Source organism: Corvus hawaiiensis, chromosome 15 (genome assembly GCF_020740725.1).
Source record: "Corvus hawaiiensis isolate bCorHaw1 chromosome 15, bCorHaw1.pri.cur, whole genome shotgun sequence".
Classification (NCBI taxonomy): Eukaryota; Metazoa; Chordata; class Aves; order Passeriformes; family Corvidae; genus Corvus; species Corvus hawaiiensis.
Genome location: NC_063227.1, coordinates 868932 through 888690, shown reverse-complemented (window position 1 = coordinate 888690; position 19759 = coordinate 868932). Strand labels below are relative to the sequence as shown.

The window sequence follows — 19759 nt, the reverse complement described above, 5'->3', positions numbered from 1 at the left end:
CAAATTTTTGCATCCTCCTTTAAAAAAAAAAAAAAGAAGAAAATATCAAATGATCTGTAAGATTTGGCAGGAAAAAAGAAGTATTTTCTTTTGCAACTGCAGGGCAGAGCTGCAGACTAGTTAACCCAAACCAGTTTAGTTTATTTTCCCCAAACCTATCCAATCCAGTGTGCCCATCTCAAAAAAAAATCCAATTATCCTTGCACTCATTAGGGAAAAGTATTTCAGGCCGTGGTAGAAAGCCCTCCTCAGGGGATGTGTGTGCAGCTGCTGTGCTTGGTACCGAGGGGTGGCACTGCTGCAGGGTTGGTCATTGGATCCCACAGCCCAGGGTCCCACAGCCCTGACAGCCTCTCGGTGCCTGCCTCCCCTCACTTCCCAGTAAGGATTTATCCACTCCAGTGTATCCCAGTGCATCCCCTCCATCCCCGAGCATGGACACTGTGCCATGCTTCCCACCTCTAAATGTCATCATCCCACACTTCACTTGGAGTTGCTCCCAGGGAGCCGGTTCTCCAACGTCCTGTTCCATTTTTGGGAATTGCCCATCCCCTCCCCGCAGCACCCTCTGTGAATTCAGAAACAACGGGGCACCTTAGGCTTGGGCTGGCTTCTACCTTTATTCTTTTCAGACCTTGCAAAACCAGAACGAGCCGGGTGTTTTTGGGTGATGCTGTACAAGAGGAGAGCTCAGGGAGCCGGGGGCCCTGCAGTCCCTGCCCAGCACCGTGGTGCTGCCCCCGACCTGGCTCAGCACCCTCCTCATCCCCTCAAACCCTCCACAGAAGGGAAAAGCTTCTGATCCCAGAGCATTTAGGATTGCCCAGGCATGGGTAACTTAATTGGTCTTGAAACCAGTGCTGAAAATGTTTGGAATAAAGTAGTGTCTGGAGGGTCTCCCACTGCCTGCATTTATTTGATGCAAAAGTGCTTCGCTCAAGATGCTAAATCAGATAAACCAAACCATTCATTTCTGAAAGTTCAATTCACCACTTAGAGGATAGAAAATAAACCAAGCTAAGCCACAGCATCACTGAACAGTGAGATACAGGGTTTAAGGCAAAGCCCACTGTGCCTGGGAATGTTTCTCACATAAATCAAATTTATCTCTGTAGAGCAGAAGCCCAGTTTATGAGGTTCAGACAGGGAAAAAATAAGAAAACTTCCAGAGAGAGTGTCTTAAATAGCTCATAAAAAACGAGCATCTGCCCCTATGGAAAGGGATATCTGATAGTCCCAGAAAAGCGACAGCTCCGATGCAGAGCTCGGCACCATCTGTGCTCCTGCTGAGGGGTCGGAGCATCCCTCCTTTCCTCTGGCAGCAGCAGCTCTGATCATGATCATGCTCCAAAGAATTAATAACCAGCAGCCCGCCAGGGCTCCTTTGTCCCTCAGCCCCTCCCTGGTTTTCCATGGAGCCGCCGCGGTTCCTCTCGCTGGCAGGAGCAGCAGCCGGCGGGGCAGGGTGGGGATGAGCCGCTGTCCCCACGTCCCTCCTGCTCCGGGCTGGCAGCGCTGCCCCGCAGCACGACCCTCTGCTGCCTCTGCCAGAGCCACACGAGGCTCGTCCTCGGGAGGTGCTTGTGGAAAATGCAGCTGGTTCAGGGCTGGGAAATGCAGCCAAGCCCGAGCTGTTTGTCAGTGCCTGTGGCTGGGGAAAAAAGCCACTGTCATCCCGAGGGATAAATAACAAGGGAATGCCCTGTGGCACTGCTGGGCAGTTCCTGCGGTGCCTATGAACCACAGAATCCCAGCATGGTTGGGTTGGAAGGGTCCTTAGGGATCGCCTTGTTCCCACCCCTGCCACGGGCAGGGACACCTCCCACTATCCCAGGTTACTCCAAGCCCCGTCCAACCTGGCCTTGGACACTTCCAGGAGTGTGTCCCTGGAAGGACACTCCACCACTTCCGTGGACAGCCTGTTCTGATGCTTAATCACTCTTTCAGTAAAGACATTGTCCCCAACAACGGGATCTGAACCTCCCCTAGGGCACCTTGAGGCCATTTCCCCCTGTCCCATCCCTCATTGCCTGGGGAAGAGGCTGATGCTCCCCTCGCAAGAGCCTCCTAATTAGGAGATCAGTAATGGCTTCAAGCAGGAAAGAGGGAAGTAATTTCCAAAGTAATTGTTTTCATAAGCATCTTTTTCAGCTGGATGTCTCAGCAGAGCCATTTCTGGCTGCTTTGCTGCCCTCGCCCCTGTCCCAGTGCCCAGCCCAGATGCAGCAGCCATGGTCCGTGTCCCTCTGTAATAGGGACATACATCATGTCACTGTTCCCAGTCAGAAGCAGCTGTTCCTCCTGGCTCTGCCGGTGCCAGGGGGGCAGTGCCAGCACAGGGGCTGAATGAGGCAGGGAAGAAATAATAAACTCATTGTGGGCTGATGACTCCAGGCTGCTCCTGCAGCCCCTGTCACCTGTGCAGGTCTGCTCAGTGGTGCTTTACAAGTGGCTTCAGCCGGTCCAAATGGGAGAGACTCCCTTCCAGGCCCTGGGGTACACTGGCAGAGCTGGAAGAGCTGGTGTGCTCCATCTGCCACCCTTCGCATGGCATCCAGCATGGGCACTGAGCTTTGCCAGCTGGGTGGGTGTGCCAGGAATGGGGAAGCCTGGTGTCTCCTCCTTGGGTGTTCCTCTCCCAGGACACAGCAGGGCCTGGCAGTGGAACCCCTCCTCCCTGGGAGGCTGCCCAGCCATCCCCTGAGCTGCCAGGGTGAGCAGCAGGGTTGCATTCACTCACCTTTACCAATCTTGTCTTTAAAGTCAAAGCATCTCCTCCCACCACCACCATTTTTCAGCAATCACGTCAGTTGTGTGTTACAACAGCTCACTGCCTGCTATACAGCTTAATTATTGATTTATAGCCCTGTTATACAGCTTAATTATTGATTGATAGCATTGTAATCCCCTGCTGTGCATGTGGAAGCGAAGGGAAGGGACTGGTAAAGCAGAGACAGGAAGCTGATAACCCTGAGGAGAAGGAGAACTGGACTGCAGAGCCCCGGAGGGCTGGCCAAGGAGCCCCTGTGAGCAGCTCCTGGGAAGGGTGACTTTTGGGAACAGCACTGGAGCAGAGACAAAGGAACAAGGGGAGGATACTCCAAGAATAGCAAATCACTTGATACTGAGAGTAAAAGATGAGAGAGAAGAAACTGGAGCGACTGCAAGAACAGAACAAATGAGAGGTGAAAGGGGTGAATTTATCCATGTGATGATGGCATGCAGAGGCCACCGCCAGGATCCAAGGAGACTCAGATTTATATATAGTGTCGATGAGGACCAGGTGGGAAATGAAAGGGAAGAGAGTATGTGATTAAATCATCGGGAGAAAAAAGTGGAACTTGGGTGTTTTAAAAGGAGACCTGGGTTTGCTCCAACCGTATCCAAAATAAAATGTCATGAAAAGACAGCAGAACTGTAGCTGGGTTAAAAAATACCTTACTCGTTGGCTGGAACCAGCGCTGTTAGCAGAAACTCCTCATTTGAGAACTGGTTATCTCTTAGCCTGGGGATTTTCCGCCGTGCCATGATGGAATAGCCTGTCAAGCTGGTGCCCGTCACAGGGTGACAGTGAGTGACAGACTGGCTGTCCCTGAGCACGGGTCCCGCTCCTCAGCTCCCCCTGCCCCTGAGAGCTCTGTCCCTGCTGGGTCTGCCTGCTCCAGCACTGCAGCAAACGCCCGGCCTGTTGTTGAACTGTTATTTAGGTTATTTGATTTTCATGTCAAAACCACTCTGTCGGGATTTGGGGCTGTTGCTGTAAAGCCAAACCAAACTGCTGCCCCCATTAAACCCATTCCAAGCGGCGTTTCCTGTCCCCAGGGCTGTCATGGAATCAGAGAGCTTGGCTAGGAAGAGGTCTTAGAGAAAATAGAGTTCCAACTTGTTAAAATAGAGTGATATCAGAGCTGCCATTTTGGCAAGTTTTAGAGGTGGAGCCCCAAGAATTGCCTGTGATCCCTTGTCTCAGCCCTTATCTCTTCCCTTTCTCAATCTACAGCTCCTGTGTTATTGTACCTGCCAGGGGGACAGGAGGAAATCAGCAGTCAGGTTCCTGCTCCTCCTTTACTCTCAGTTTCCTGAGATTTCTTTGCACTGATGTCATTTGTGGTGGGGGTAAAGGGGAACATGCAATTTATTCTCCATTATGTTCAGAGTAATGACAAGTCTTAAAATAGCTCTCAATTAGTGATTGATTGCAATTAATTGGAACAACATAGGCTGACATGATAGCTCTGGATCTCCAGAGCATTTCTGAGTTCATGAGCTCTAATTTTCAAAAATTCAAGAATTCTGGCTCCCACATTACCACAACCATCTGTCAGCAGTTTCTCACACAGGTCTTTGAGAAGCAGGAGCAATAAACACTTTGGCTTTGCTAATTAAAACAGGTGTCCAAAAACGGGGCTCATTTATTGTAAACTGGGGGTTCCATATAGGTATGGAAATATCCATATATTGCCCAGAGAGGCTGTGGGCTCCCGTCCCTTGGAGTGTCCACAGCCAGATTGGATGGGGCTCTGCTGATGCTCCCCTCGTGCTGCATTGCTGCAAAGCTCCTGTGGGTAATTCCAGAATTAGGGCACTGTGAGAGGATGTGTTTCCTGATTATTCAGACTAATTTGGTTGTACCTGTGTTTTAATTAATGCATGATTGGAGTTTCTTTCTTAACAAACATCAGGAATACGTCAGTACAAACCAGCAGTGGGGTTCAATCCATGATCCTCCTGCATCACTTCCCTGGACTGTGGCTGCTGCTCTGCTGGCCGACCAGAGGGCTTCGTGTGTGTCTGTGCAGGTCAGCCTGGCCAGGGGTCACTCCAGGGGATCATTCAGAGAGGACAAGGAAAGCCCTTGCTCCTTAACTCAGGTGGGTTTCATTCCATCAAACTTCACTTTCAAGGTCTTGAGCATAAACTGAAAGTAGCAGAAAGCAAAAGGAAAGGCTGTGTTAAGATACGGTGTTAATATGTCATCGATAAATAAAAATTATTCAGAAAAGTCTTAAATTTGAGGAGGCAAGGCTGAACTGGAAGAAGAAAGGTGCAAATAGTGGCAGCTGTGAATTCTCTGTGCTCCAAACTTACCCAAGCTGGAGTTGTTAGGCAGAACAGAAAGAGCAAATGCTGTGGGCAGCAGAAAACTTAAGTGTCAGGTTTTCATATCAGCACCATTTTCCCAGAGGAAAATACACTGAAATGCCTCAGTCCTGATGGCCAGATATTATCTCTACTCACAGTCCTGGGAAAGGGGAGCACCAAGAAAGGGAGCCAGCAGCACTGAGTTATTCCTCGAGGTACTTCTGTTGTACCGGAATGCTGAATGCTGAGACCCCTCAGCTCTTCCCCCAAAGCAGGCTCATCCTTCTCCTGTTCTCCTTCAGGCAGAGTCCTTGCTGAACCACCAGTGAAAACCCCAGCGAGAACTGGAAGGGCAGCACTCAGCTCTGCTCCTGCTCCAGCCTGGCCAAAGATTTGCTCCGTGGATGGGAAGTGAAGGGCAGGAGGGAGCTGGGGGTGCAGCCTGGGGGTGCCGGGGCTCGCAGGGAAGGGTTGGCTGTGCATGGGGGCACCAGTAGAGTCCAAAATGTTCATTGCACAGGGAAGTGATGCCCGAGACAGGGGACTGGCCACAGGAGGAGTTTTCCTCTCTAAGGGCTTTTGTTAGGAAGGGTGAGGAGCTGTCTGTAGGGCCTGGCGTGCCCCCCAGCTCTCAGACAGTCTGGCAGCGCCCATGGCCACAGTGACCGGCTTCTCCCCACACTTCCCGTGGCTCACCATCCTGCTGCTCACACTTCAGGCTTCTCCCTCCTCTCCGAATTCTAACTTCACCACATGTTACTTTGAGAAGATCCATATATAAATATTTTGGCTCATTTAATATGCCTTCTGGTATTTTAACACCAGGTCTCTTGTTTTTCTCCACCATTTGGGGAACTTATTTTTATTTTCAAACAAACTTGATACTCTTACAGAAGTTCACTTCCAGAACTGAGTGTTTTAGGGAAGATTTCAGGAGTGCTGGTAAAATGACAACATGCTGGGAGGCTCCTGATGAAGTGTGTGTGCTGCTGGGGACTGGCTGAAAATTGCTTTGCACGAAAAAGAGAAACCATGGGACAATTCTGGGGTTTATATTGGGTTGGCAGGTTCACAATATTTAAATGGAAAACACTTTGAACTAGAAATTTTAAATTTTAATTTAAATTTCAATTGAATTTAAATCAGACACCAGGTGTCCCCAGCTGCCCCCACAAGGGTAAAAAATTGTGTGAGCTTCCTAAGGGGGCTGGAACAGCCGCAGGATCTGCCTGTTCCCTTCCTCCTCCCAGTTCCCATCCTCCCTGGTTCCCTCCTCTCCCCAGATCCCTCTCCCCCCACTCACTGCTGGCTTTGAACATATGGGAGGGTTCAAACCAATGGTGTTACTGCCAAGTCCTTGCCTGGGTTTGTCTCTCACTGAAATTTTACTGCAGATACTTGATCCTAAAAGCAGATAAATCCAGCAGTGTCTGTCCTGTGGCCAGGACAGATCCTGGAGCCCACCAGTGCCTGGAATTTGTCATCATTCCTCAGCTTTACCTGGGTAATTTTATTTAGACGGGGGCATTTTCTTCTGATAAATCTGGGCCCATTACCAAGTCAGAATGTATTCGTTAAAACACCAGTTAGAGCATGGTCTCTCATCAATCACAACCCCCTTAATTCCTGCACGGGTGCAGAGCCGTGGGAGGCGCTGGGCACGCCTGGTCTAAATCAAACTGTCACTGCACCAACGTCACCCTGTCCTCAGCCCCGCGGAAATCCAGCTGTGATTGACCATATGAACAATGGGGGAAGTGTTTAAAAGCTCCAACACTTCATTTCTGGGTGTTGGGAGGTGAACAGAGGGTTCACAAGGCTGCAAGCACAGAGGTGACAGGACTCCAGTGGGATGGAGGTGATGGGGAGCTGACCGGGGGTTGCCTCAGAGTTCCCCCCGCCCACCCTGCCTGCCTGGGCACGGTGGTTAATTAGTGCTCAAACGGGGATCAGTGAGGAGGGAAAGAGGGAGGAGGAGGCAGCAAAACCCCGAACAGAGGAGAGGTGAAAGTCATGGGACAGGAAGGAGAAAAGGAGCATGAAATAGAAATAAATCAAACCAACAACAAAGCCCTAAAGCAGAAGCAGGAAAAGGAAGAAAAGGTGAAAGGACAACATAAATGGACCAGAGTGGATTGAGAACAGGAGGAAAATGGCTGAAGTGATGATCACAGACTGGGAGGTTGGTACAGCCACACACGTGGAGGTGAATGAGTGTCTGGATACAGAAAATATCTCTGTGTGCCTCAAAAACAGGCACCAGATGTGTCTCAGCTGCTGCCTGGGGATATTGTCCCTTCCCAGCCGTGACACCATCCCCAGAGCTGCCCACAAACCTCAGGAAAAAGGGCTGTGAAAACTGCAAGAGCTGAATAAAAGGAACATTATTCTGAGAAGGAGCCTGCAAGGGCAGAGCTGTGGGAGAGCTCAGTCCCCATCCCACTGAGTGCCCTCCCACAGCTGGGACTTTCAGTCCAGATTCAGGAGGGGAAAAAATGAAAATTTTGAGATTTCCTGGAGAATGGAAATTGGTAACATTTGTTCTGAAATATGACAACATTTCTGGGCACTGGGCCTTGGGGCACTTTTAGACCCCTCAAAGTGTTCCTGCAGCCCCCCTGCCATTGGGGTGCCACTGCTGGCTGGGGGGGGCAGAGAGATGGGGGGCTCTGCCCTGTGCCCCCAGAACTGTCAGTATTGGGCGTTCATCCCAGGCTCGGCATTTCCCAATCCAAGCACTGGTCAGAGGTGTCTGAGCTGGGGAAGGGTCCCTGTGCCATCTCTCACCATGAAAACTCTTCGCTGGCTTTTGTCAGTCTTGGTTTCTGTCTCCATTCCTCTCTCCTCCCCAGTTTTCTCACAGCATCTGTCCCCCTACACAGGGATTTCCCATTCCCTCCTTGCAGCCTGTTTGTTGGGAAAGAGGGAGAGGAGAAGGGGAAAACTGGGTGGCTGATGGTTTGTGTGTCAATTATACATCAGAGGCTTTGCTGCTGCTTCAGAAGCTTCTAATAATAATTATTATAATTAGGGCACTGGGAGAGAAATGTGCTGAGATCAGGGAGGAAAGCAGGAAAGCCAGGCCAGAATTAATTAGCCACTTTTATCTAAGAATCTCAAAGCATTTAGACATTAATTAATGAGTGCTGTGGTTAAGTCAGCACGATGCTCCTTTGCTGCCGTTGTCATGCCAGGCTCGGGCTCAGCCCCCTCCCTGCCCAGCCCTGGGGTGCCGCTGCTGCTGCAGGTGCTTCCCCAGCACTGCAAAACACAGGAATAGTTCTTTGATCCCTTTGGTCCTGCCTGTCACCCTGACAGCTCCAGGGCTGGGCTGAGGAGACCCGGCCTGGGCAGGTTTGTGGTGCTGGAGCTGTGCAAGCCCCCAGCCCGTGCAGGGCCCTGGCACACTGGGCACCGGTGTTCCCCTGGGGAACAGAGGCTCCCTGCTGACCCCAGCCCAGCTCCATGAAACCCTCAGTGCTGAGATTGGCCCTGGGGCTCCAACGAAACTGTTTATTCATGGCAAAATCGTCTCTGTCTCCTGGCTTACCCGTGATGTGCCCATTGTTGGTGAATGTTCATTAAGTGAAATTAGCATCTAATAGGTCTTAATTGACTTATAAAACCTTGTTTTGTGCTAATGAATTCTGTACTGTAGCTGTGCCTGATGGCAGCTGGGGGTCCCTCTGCCCAAGCTGCCACCTCGGAGCCGGGTCAGTGGGGGCACAGGTGGCTCAATCCCTTCTTCTTCCCCGTAGTCCATGGAAGATGGTGGCTGCCCCATCCCTGGAAGTGGTCACAGCCAGCTTGGAGAAACCTGGTCTACTGGAAGGTGTCCCTGCCCATGGCAGGGGGACTGGAATGAGACTGAGATCCCTTCCAATCCAAACAGCCCCGGGACTGTGGGACAGCCATGAAGTCACGGCTGGGAGCAGGCTGTCCGTGGCCTGAGCATTGTGTGCAGTTTGCAGAGTGTCACTGATGATCACGGCAGTGCCCTGGGCCCCTGCAGGGGCAGATGTTTGGGGTCAGGTGAGCTGTTTGGGTTCTCGAGGCACGGTTTGAGCTTTGCTTGGCTGGGTAAGCGCAGCCCTTTGGGTTTCAGCGGCTGTCCCACCGCTGTGAGATGTGGGTATCAGCTGCAGTAAGGAGCTGGAATCCACACAACTCCTGCAAGTGCTCTCAGAGCATGTGGATTAGGGTTTTGTAGGGGCTCAGTTCATAATGCCTTTGTCCAAGCCTAGAAATTGATAAAAAAATTCAATTTAGCCATTTTTGACAGTTTTCAGACAAGACACAGGACAGCTTTGAAGTGAGTCTGTAAATTAGAGTAGCCCTGCAGCTCCCAGACTGAGACACTCCTTCACCATTGACAAGGAAGAGGAAGGAGGAGATAAGGAGGCTTCCTGATCTCTGGTTTTCTGCCTGTTCCTGTAAATGATGTGCATGGTGTTCCTAGCTGGGTAAGGACGGAGACGCAGGAGAGAGGGGCAGTGACAGTCAGGGGCTCTGTCAGTGCTCCCAGCCCCTTCCCCCCTTCCCCTTCTTCAGGGGCCGCTGTGCTGCTCCGAGGCTGCACAGCTCAGTGGTGCTTCCCTTGGTCTGGGGATGTTACCGCGCTGCAGCAGCTGGGAGTGGCAGTTCTGTGTTAGTGGGAAGATGGATGCTCCCCGATGGCCTTTCTCTCCGTGGTGGCTGCGCTGGCGTGGTCAGGGAGCTGTTGTTCCCGGTGCCAACTCTCCCCTTTGTCACGGATTACTGCGGCTGGGCAGGTCTCCAGCTGGAAAAGAAAACCTCCAGCCCTGTGCCGCAGGAGTCAGGAATAGGCACTGTCCTGGGCTTCCCATGGCTGGGCTCGTGCGAATGAAGCAGCGAGTGTCCCCAGAGCCTCTGGGCTGTGTGTGACCAGGCCTCCTGTGGGGGGAGGCTGCTCTGAGGGATGTCCCCAGGGTGGGGCTGGGCGAGGGAAGGGGATGTTGGGGGTGATGCCCACCAGGACAGAGGCTGGCAATGCTGGCTGCACCAGCTGGCTCTGTGGTGGAGCCTCAAAGAAGAAACAGTGTCTGGAGAAGTCAGGGGGGCTCCAGCCATGGTTGCTCAGTTGGGTTAAACACTGGATCGGGTTAAATGTGGTGGTTTCTCCCTGAGGATCTCAGAAGTTTCAGCCCATGTTGGGTATTGAGCAGCACATGGCAGCGAGGTGGATGGAGGAGCTCCAGGGTTTGTGGGCATCAGCTGCTGTTGGGCCCCGGGGGATGTTTGCTGGCAGTTGTGGTGATGTTCAGGGAAGGTCCCCATGAGGGTTCCTGTGGCCCTGGCTGCCCTCCCGGTCCTGGGGGGCTCAGCAGCCTGTCCTGGGGTGTGTGGGGGTCTGGAGCTGCCGTAACCCCGGGCTCTCTGTCCTCCTGCAGGTGAGCCCTCCCGCTGGTCCTCATCCCACTGCGACTGCTGCTGCAAGAATGGCAAAGGCGACAAGGAGGGTGAGAGCGGCACGTCCTGCAACGAGCTGTCCACGTCAAGCTGCGACAGCCAGTCCGAGGCCAGCTCCCCCCAGGAGACCGTGATCTGTGGCCCTGTCACACGCCAGCCCAACATTCAGACTCTGGACCGGCCGGCCAAGAAGGGGCCGGTGCAGCTGCTGCAGCAATCCGAGATCCGCAGGAAGAGCGACCTGCTCCGGACTCTCACCTCTGGCTCCCGGGAGTCCAACTCCAGCAAGAAAAAAGCAGTGAAGGAGAAGCTCTCCATTGAGGAAGAGCTGGAAAAATGTATCCAGGATTTCCTCAAAATCAAAATCCCAGACAGGTTTCCCGAGAGGAAACACCCCTGGCAATCCGAACTGCTGCGGAAGTACCACCTTTAGGCTTTGGGTGGGGAGAGCACACGACCTTGTTAGGTTAGAGCCAGATCCTAAGTGATACAAAAGTAATTCCCAGTAATAACTATTTGTTAGGTCACCAAAACCAAAATCCATCTCTAGTACTGCCTAATTTGCCTATTTCACCTTAACATTTCTAGTCGTAGGGGAATGATATTTTTGCAGTCCTGGAAGCACAATGACAAACGCTTTTGTTTGTAAACTTGGAGTCTTACACAAGCTGAAAACCTTAAGGGCACAACCAGACCCACCCCAAGGGATGCTCGTGTGGCCCCAGAGCAGGCAGGGTGGGATGGTGAGGGCTCCATGCCCTCTGCATCCTGCTCAGAGCACGCGTGTCTGGAGGGAGGAGCACAGCACAAAGCCCAAGCTCTGTCCCGGCAGTTTAAGCATGTGTATTTATATATGTGCATATATATATGTGTGTATATATATCTCTGTGTATATATATATGTATATATATATTAATATATATTGCTTAAAGATTTTCTGGCTCTCTCCTTATAACTGCACTTTCTCAGAAAAGAGCATTTTTTAGCAGTCTGTGGATGTCCCGTTTCTTCTCCAGGCCTCTGAGGGCTGAACAGTAGAAATCCCTCTCCCTGTCTCTCTCCTGCTCCCTCTGCCTGTCCTTCCCCCCTCCCTGGGGCACTGTGAATGTGTCTCAGTGGAGACCAGGGTGCAGTCTGTGGGTTTGTGTTACCATCAGCAAAATATTCCGTTTGTTTGGGATGCTCTCGTCCCTCCATGTCCTCCCCACACCTCTTGTATTTTTCAAGGCTCTCTGGTGCCAGTGGGTTAAAGGTGTGCTGATCCCAGCTGGAAAGCCTCAGGGATGGTCCAGGGCTGTGTGGGGATGCTGGGGAGGATGCTGGCTCCTGCAGGTGCCAGGTGTGTGTGCCAGGAGCGGCTGTCCCAGCTGGCAGGGACAGCTGGCACCGTGCCCCCTCCGCCACAGAAATCACCCCCAACCCTCCAGGGGACTCTGGCCGTGGGGAGCCGCCGCTGCAGGAGGGAGCGGGGCTGTGCCAAGAGAAAACACAACCCCGGAGGAGGTACCCGCGTACCCTCCCGCAGGTGCCATCGGTGCCAGCGCCAGGGTGGCACAGACAGCAAAGCGCGCCCTGTGTCCCGTGCCACCCCCGGAGCCGTGGGAAGGGCTGGGCTGGTCCTGCACTGCCCCCGGAGCCAGGGGAAGGGCAGCAGGGGCTGGCCAGAGAGGGGCCGGGGCTCGGCAGAGGCGTGGGGCAGCCAGAGCTGGGGCAGGGCAGTGCCAGCGGCTCCGGCTGCTGGGGCTGGCCAGCCATGGAGAGGCGTGGAACACTCCATTGCTCCAGCTGTGGTGGCCATGGCTGGGAACAAACCAGCTAGAGGATTTGGGATAAATTATTCGTTTTCTAAAGGCACAGGAAGGAGATTTATATATATATATATATGAATATAAAACTGTGGGCAGTGACAGTGCTGGTAACACAGAATGCTTGGATTCTGACTTATTTAGTGTCCTGCAGGTTCCAGGGCTTCCCCCTCCCGAATTCCAGAAGCTGCTGTGGGAGATGCTGTCCTGCCTGCACAGGTTCTTTCTGTGACACTCGTGCGGTTCCAGCCAGGGGAATCTTGGTGCCTGCGGGGCTCCACTGTGCCGGGCTGGGACAGAGGGGGTTGGCAGGGAACCGTGAGGTCTCCACGAGCACACAGCTGTGTTTGGGGTTGCGTGCACCTTTTACCAGCTAAAAAAGGAAGCAATACTTGTCCAGAGGGATCCATAAGCAGGAGCTGGCTGTGGGGAGGGGGAACCCTCCCGGCAATACATCTCCGGGTGGCTGGGGAGCAGGGCTGGGCTGTGCAGCTGGGGTCACCTCTGCCATGCTGCAGGGGGAGGAGGGGCTGTCCCTTACGGAGCTGTCCCCTCTGTGCCGGTGCCACAGAGCTGGCGCTGGGCAGGAGAGGCTCTGCCTGGGAAATGCTCAGTGAAGAGACTCAGCACTTCCTGGGATTGTGCTTTAGAGCCAGTTCAGGGCTTAGGACATTCCCTCACGCTGGAATTCAGGCCCGGCTCTTGTGCCACCCTCTACTCACAGGCTCAAAAAGCACATCTTCCCACGGAAACCAATGTTTTGTACAAGCCCCACAGATGAGGCCCTGCTTAGTCATTTCATGGTTAGATTATAGCATTTTTCTCTCCCTACTCAACATTTCCTGCATCTTGCTCCTCTGGCTCTGGCACCAAGAAAGGACAGATAGGGCTCTCCTCTGGATTTCCAGCAGGGCATGGGGTTCAGGACAGGTCACCTTTGTTCCTTGGCAGGAAACTGCAGCTAAAACCTCATGCTTTCACTACAGATCTTTCCCTGTCTCTTTTTAATATCCCAACTCTTTGGGGTCTAAGCTGCGTGTGCCAGAGTGGACGAGCAGGCATTGGGGGGGGGGGGGGGGGGTGTGTTCCCAGGCTGACGTCCCGGGGCTCGGGATTGCTCCATGATTAATAACTGTGGACAAATTAGACCAAATGAAATGCGCCCAAGTGGGCTTGATTTATGTGGCCTTCATGTCTCCAGTTTGAGATGAAATGGTTATTTTTCTCCAGTGCTACAGAAATAACGGTCTTAAACTGCAGTAATCACAGGCAGGCCCAGCCTGCTGGGAAACCCAGTCTGGGCTGGGGCCGGAGCAGGGCAGTGCCAGGCGTGGGGCTTGTGGCTGTGTGTGCTTGTGTGGGTTCTGCTGCATCTCTGAGGGACCTGCTGCTGGTCTGACTCCATGGACAGCTGTTTTATGAGTAGCTTGTGCAGAGCTGGGGCTGTGCCAGCAGGTTTTGTCCTGCTCAGAGGGACTGGGGGGCTGTAGGTGGAGCACAGGGGCCCCGAGCGGTGCTGGAGGCTGTCACACCCCTGGTGGGGTCAGCAGCTCTGCCCAGCATCCTCCCCCTGCTTCCCAGAGCTCCCCTTCTCTCCCTCCTCACTTGCTGCTCTCTGCATCACCAGTGCCCCCCAGCACCCTCTCCACCTTTGGGGCACTCCCTGGGACGCTGGGAGAGGGGATGGGGGCACCTGGCAGTGGTGCAGAGAAACCCTGGGCAGGCTGAGACAGAGCAGGGGAATTAAAAATGCTGTTCCATGATGGCTCCATAGTTCAGCTGTGGGTGGCAGTGGGTCAGGAAAGAGCAACCAAACCTTCTTCAGGCACCAGGATGGTGGCAGGAGGGTGACCTCACACATTAACCCTGGGAGATCCCTTCCCAGCGGTAATGCCCTGCACACACAGATGCACAGCTGCACACACATCCCTGCCGTGGGTGGGACAGACTCACAGCCTGGGGTGCCTTTCTGGCAAGGCTGTTTTCCCTCTGGGACGTGGCACCTCTCCCTGCTCCCGGGGCAGGCCATCTCTGCCGTGGGTGGGTGCTGGAGTGGTGCCTTGGGGCCAGGGCCACCTCAGCACGAGGAGGGGAACGTGGCCCGTGCTCGGCACACCCGGCCCCTTCCTCCTTCTGGGGCTTTCCCTGGGGCTGTGCAGGGAAACTGAGCTGGGAGGGAGGAAGGGAGACAGAGGCAGCACAGGGCAGAAAGGAAACTGGAATGAAAGATTGATTACCTGAAAGAGAGCTGGGTTTGGGCTACAAAACATATTCTACTCAAATTCGACTTTATTTCAGTGAGAGAACCTGTGTGTCTCCCTAGGAAAGGTTTTGTAGCGAGCCAAAATTAAACTCAGCTCACAGAGTACTTTATTCTTTCTAAAATATCTGGGGAGAAAACTGGATTTTGAGCTACTTTCCACAAGTGACAAAGACCAAGTTCTGTTGAAACTAATTTGTAAACTTACCTTGACTGCAGTGGGACTGAGACTCGGCTCCCACCGGCAGAATTCCCGGTTTCCAGGGGCTTTGTCACCCCAAACCCCCTGAGACACCTGAGCGGGACTCAGCATTGGGAGGACACACAGAGAACGTGGGGAGCAGCTGATTTGGCTTTCTCCCTAAACCATCTGCACACACAGCACCCAGGCCTCACAGTGCTCTGGAGAATGTTTTGTGTTTAAGTTTGCTGAGTCCATTTGTTAATTTTATTTGCGAGCTGTGGGCTGAAGGACAGGACAAGGTTGGGTTTCACTGGCAATGGCCATCAGGTACCCGAGGCCGTCAGCCGTGTCCCGCTCTGCTCTCCCAGCCCTGGCAAGGCAGGAGGAAACTTCCCAGCCCCTTCCCCTCCCCACGCCCTCCCCACCACTGCGAGTACAGACTTGGCTTTCAGAGTACTTTATGCATAAGGCCCCATGTGTATCATGGTACAAAATAATTGTCCAGTCTTATGGATAGTTTATGCCCCAACGGGGTTTTGTAGATTAATAGTAAAAGAACAAAAAAAAAAAGAAAAAGCACTTTTAAATTATTTATATTATAAAAAGACATTCTTTATTTTTCTTGGCATTGATGTCACTTAGCTAAAAAGTCCGTTTATAAATAGGATATTGCAGATTTTAAACTATAGCAATGCTAAGCAAACACGATTTCAGAATTCCACAGAGAAAATTACCGAGGTGAAGCAGGAGGGTGGCAGGGCCCAGCTGGCTCCACGGGTGGGCGTTGGAGTTGAGGGAGATGATGTCCCTTTGTGGTCCCCTCTGGCCGTCCCCAGCCGGGGATGGCAGGACTGGACCCCCCAGGCCTTTGGGGTTGTACAGAGGTGCTGCCAGTGCAATATTTCCCAGCCCATACGGGATGCAGAGGGGGTTTGGTGCCATTGGGATCTCTTGGGGCCTTGCTTACGTTACATTTTCGGACCTCATTCAGTACTAAATGACTTCGCCGAGGCTGAGTCAGTCTGTTGCACATTGATGTAGATTAAGTGGCACCCACTGAATTACCTCTCGACTTTCCAACGTGGTTCACTTGTACATAAGTGTAATGTCAAACTGTTTACAGGTTCTTTTGTGCGTAATTGTGGAAAAAAAAAAAAAAAGTTTTAACTACAAATTTAAAGGAATCGATTTTACTGGAAGGTGTTTAAAAAAATGAATGCGCTTAATACAGTATAGACATCCTTGCTAATGGTCTCACCTGAATGCATGTATCCGTGTTGTCAGTCCCACCAGTGAGGTTATTGGCAATATTCTGCAGTCTGTGAATAGCAAATATGCATAAACTACTGTGACTCTGACAAATATAACTCGGTAACTGTTTCTACTGTGGTATGTGAAAAAAATCCTGTAGCTTTTAGCCTGCTGTATTTCCCTGGGGCAAAGAGCACCAGGAAAGAGAGAGATCTTGGGAAAATGAAGTCACAGCTGTGACTTGAGCGGGGTTGTTTGTGCGATGGCCCCGCCGGGTGGCTGTGGTACAAGCGCTAAAAATGCCATTTGCAGAGGCTGGCAGGTGGGAAGGGAAAGGAAGGGAAGGGGCTGCAGCTGCCTCCTGCCCTGGCATCGCTGCTGGAGCAGAGCTGGCTGCGGGCTGGGGCTGGGGAAGGCAGAGCCTCGGGGCAGGGCCGTGGGACCCTGCGTGGGGGGAGCTCAGTGGCGCTCCGGGAGCGTTGGGCGCTCACAGCTGCAGCCAGTTTGTGTTTGCCATTCCAGTGCAGCAGTGAATGCACGCTGGGAGAGCACTGACCACAATAAATGAGTCGGTATCCTTCAGCTGTCACACGCAGAAATGCATCCATGGATACATCCAGGCTTTCTTGCACACGGGGATTTAGCATTGGCTCATGTAACCACTTCCCTCCCTGCTGGCTGGGCGTTATTCTCCCTGGAAAGTGGTGGGGTTTTCCCCAATTTATTTCTGGGTTTGTTATTATTTTTAATTTGTGGTACTTGGCTGTGGTTGAGAGGAAGCCCTTTCCAATGGCCCCTCCCTGGCAGAAGGTGAAAGATGCATCTCTGCAGCATTTGCCCCACATAGGGCTCCCTCACAGCCAGGATTTGGATGTTGCAGGGCCTGCACAAGTGGAAGGCCGAGGTTTGGGAGCTGTGCCTCCTCAGTGGTGAGGGGGACACTCACTGAGCTCCCCTGTGGCACCAGCCCAGCGCTGGCAGTGCCACGAGCCAGGTGATGCCAGGATTCCCATCCTGGGAATCTCAGGGACACTGGGCAGCACCTGCAGAGGGGCCCCATGTGCCTGAAGGGCCCTCCCAGCTCTGGGACGAGCTTCTCCACATTAACTGCCCCTCGTCAGGAGCCCAGGGGCTGGGGGACAGCACAGGGTGAGCTGAGGAGACCCTTCTGCTGCTGCTTCTGGGCAAACCTGGGGCCTGTAGCCCTGCTCCCTCTGGCTGGGCTGGGTCTCAGGCTCCATCTCTCCACCCAGCCAGGTTCCACGGGAGGAGAATGCGCGGGGGCTGCTGTGGTCCCTGGTGCGGTGACAGCTCTTCTCCCTGCCAGGACACCCCTCAGTCCTGAGCAGGGCCTCGCCTCTGTGGCTGCCCACTCGCGGTCCAGAGCAGGAAGCTGAATTTGGTTATGCCGAGCACTTCTGAGCACTGTCTTGTCTGCTTTTCATGTCAGGGCAGATGTGAAAGAGCAGTGGGTGTTGGGGTAGAACACCTGCACAATAATTACTGAGGATGTAATTACCTCCCCTACGCAGCACTGGGTGATGTGCATGGGAAGTAGGAGAGATTCCCTTTGATACCAGGTGATACCAGAAAATGATTTTAATCTGCCTTACAACTATATAATTAAGAGAGCTTATATATAGAAATATATATATATATATATCCCCATATGTGTATTTCTTGTCCCTGCTGGAGCTGCAGCGGTCCCGGCTGGGAGCAGGGGGTGGCACCCGGGCTGGGCTGGGCCTGCTCCCTGCCAGCCGCTGCCGCAGGGGTGAGCAGGCTGGGAAGAACCGGCTCAAAGCTTGTCCAAAGCCTTTTCAGAGGAGAAGCCCCCCCTCCCCAGGGGTAGCCCCTGCCCCCCCAAAATGCTGAGCTGTCCCAGCACCTGCTCCTGGGACGAGGCGTGGCCGGGAAGGCTGTGGTCAGTCCGTGTCACCCCTTCTGCTCCCTGAGCAGGCAGGTGGGGGGTCACCCTGCAGCTCGTCATGGGCTTGCCAGGATGGGACTGAATTATCCCCATGCCCAAAGCCGGGCACAGGAGGGGCTCGGCCGCTCCCCCCGGGGTGCCCAGGGCAGAAGGTCCCTCCCCTGCCAGGCAGGACGGGGTGGGAGGGCAGGGCCGGCATCCCCCAGCCTGTCCCGCTGTCCTGAGGCAGGGCAAGGAGCAAACCTGCTGCAGGAGAGGGGACAAGGAGACAAGGGGACAAGGGGACAAGGGGACAAGGGGACAAGGGGACAAGGGCACGGGCTCAGGGGAGGGCACAGGAGTCACTGCTCGCTCCGCGGTTCTCTCCCGGCGCTGCTGCCGGGAGCCGGAGCTGCCCGGCCCCGCTCCTGTGCCCCGGGGCCCGGAGGGAGAGCTCTGTAAATACAGCAGGTTAAAAACTGGCACAGTATCAGCAGGTCTGTATTTAATGCAGATGTTTCCCATGTTTTGTAGTATTGTTTTATTGATAAATAAAAATCAACCAAAGACAAAAAAGGCCTTTGGCGTCGTCTGTGTGAGCGGGACCAAGCAGCTGTGGGCACCCATTTATCCGGACTGTCCTGGCACAGGGGGGCTGCAGAGCCCTCAGCCCGTCCCTGCCAGCGCTCCAGCCCCGGGAATCCCCCCAGACAGAGACCCTCGCCCATGGAAAGGGAGGGGATGAGCAAACGTCCCTGAGCTCCCCGGGAACAGGAGCCCTGGGCTTGTCACCGTCCCGGGTGTGCCCTGCCCTGCCCCGGCTCGGGTGTGACACTGAGTCGCCTAACAGGGCTGTGATGACACAAGTAGCGCTAATGGCTCCAAAATGATCCCGAAACACTCAGGATTTTTAAAGCACAGCAAGAAAAGCAAAACTCGCAGCAATTAAACTGCATCTTAATGAGCTGCCTCCCAAAGAAAAGCTTGAGAAAAATGGGTTCATCAGAGACTCGTTAAAAAAAAATCACTAAAACCATTAATACTATAAACATCCTCTCCGTAGCATAAATTTTGCATGTTTCCAGATGTATTTTTATTATTATGCCCATTTTATGGGAGGAGAAAACGAGACGCAGCTCTTTGGATTGTTTTGTCCCAGGGATGCTAGCAAGCAGCAGCCAGGAGGCACAAAACCACCTGCTCTTACCAAATTCCTGGGCAGGTGTGCCTGTGCCACACCAGGCTGCCACATCTAAACCCTTTAGCAAATTTTATTTGGTCTTTACCAGGGCAAAACATTCCTGATTTTGGGACTTAGTGCTGACTGAAGGGGGAAGTGATGTCTGTGATCCTACAGTGGCCACTTGCCCATGAAATAGAGCTTCAAGAGCAGAAAGAATTTGGACAGACTCTGCTTGGGATTTAACCCCTTGAACTGCCTGGGAAGGGTTTGCAGAAGCTTTCCAGCTTTAGGCAGCGCAGGACTGTCAGAAGTCCTCAGCACTCTGCAGTGGAAATGGGTTTGAGCAGCTGGATTTGCTGAGCTGTGGAACAGAACGTGAAGGGGCCATTCCTGCCTTCACTCCGACATCCCAGAGCTCGACTACAGCCCTGAAACCTGGGAGGTGACAGCACTGGGGATCCCAGCCCCGTGTGATGGGACAGGGCAGGGCAGGCCTGAGCTCTGGGGGCAGAAGGGAGAAGCGATGCTGGATTTTGGAGAGCAAGGGAGGGAGCGGGGCTGGGAAGAGCCCCTGTCCCCCTGAGCTGTGCTCCACCGCCCCTGGCAGCCAGGGGCAAAGGGACACTGCCCCCCCTGCAGCAGCTGGGGTCATGTC

At 53.4% G+C, this 19759-nt stretch overlaps 1 protein-coding gene across 1 annotated transcript in view; it reads left to right on the top strand.

Moving 5' to 3' along the window:
* The window catches only part of KCTD16 (potassium channel tetramerization domain containing 16), a 64614-nt gene extending 46117 nt beyond the window's left edge, over positions 1–18497 (top strand). Inside the window, exon 3 of the mRNA XM_048319800.1 lies at positions 10494–18497. Coding sequence (XP_048175757.1) covers positions 10494–10945 — 452 coding nt within the window. The 3' untranslated portion in view covers positions 10946–18497. The remainder of the gene's footprint in view (positions 1–10493) is intronic.
* Positions 18498–19759: the final 1262 nt, after the last annotated feature.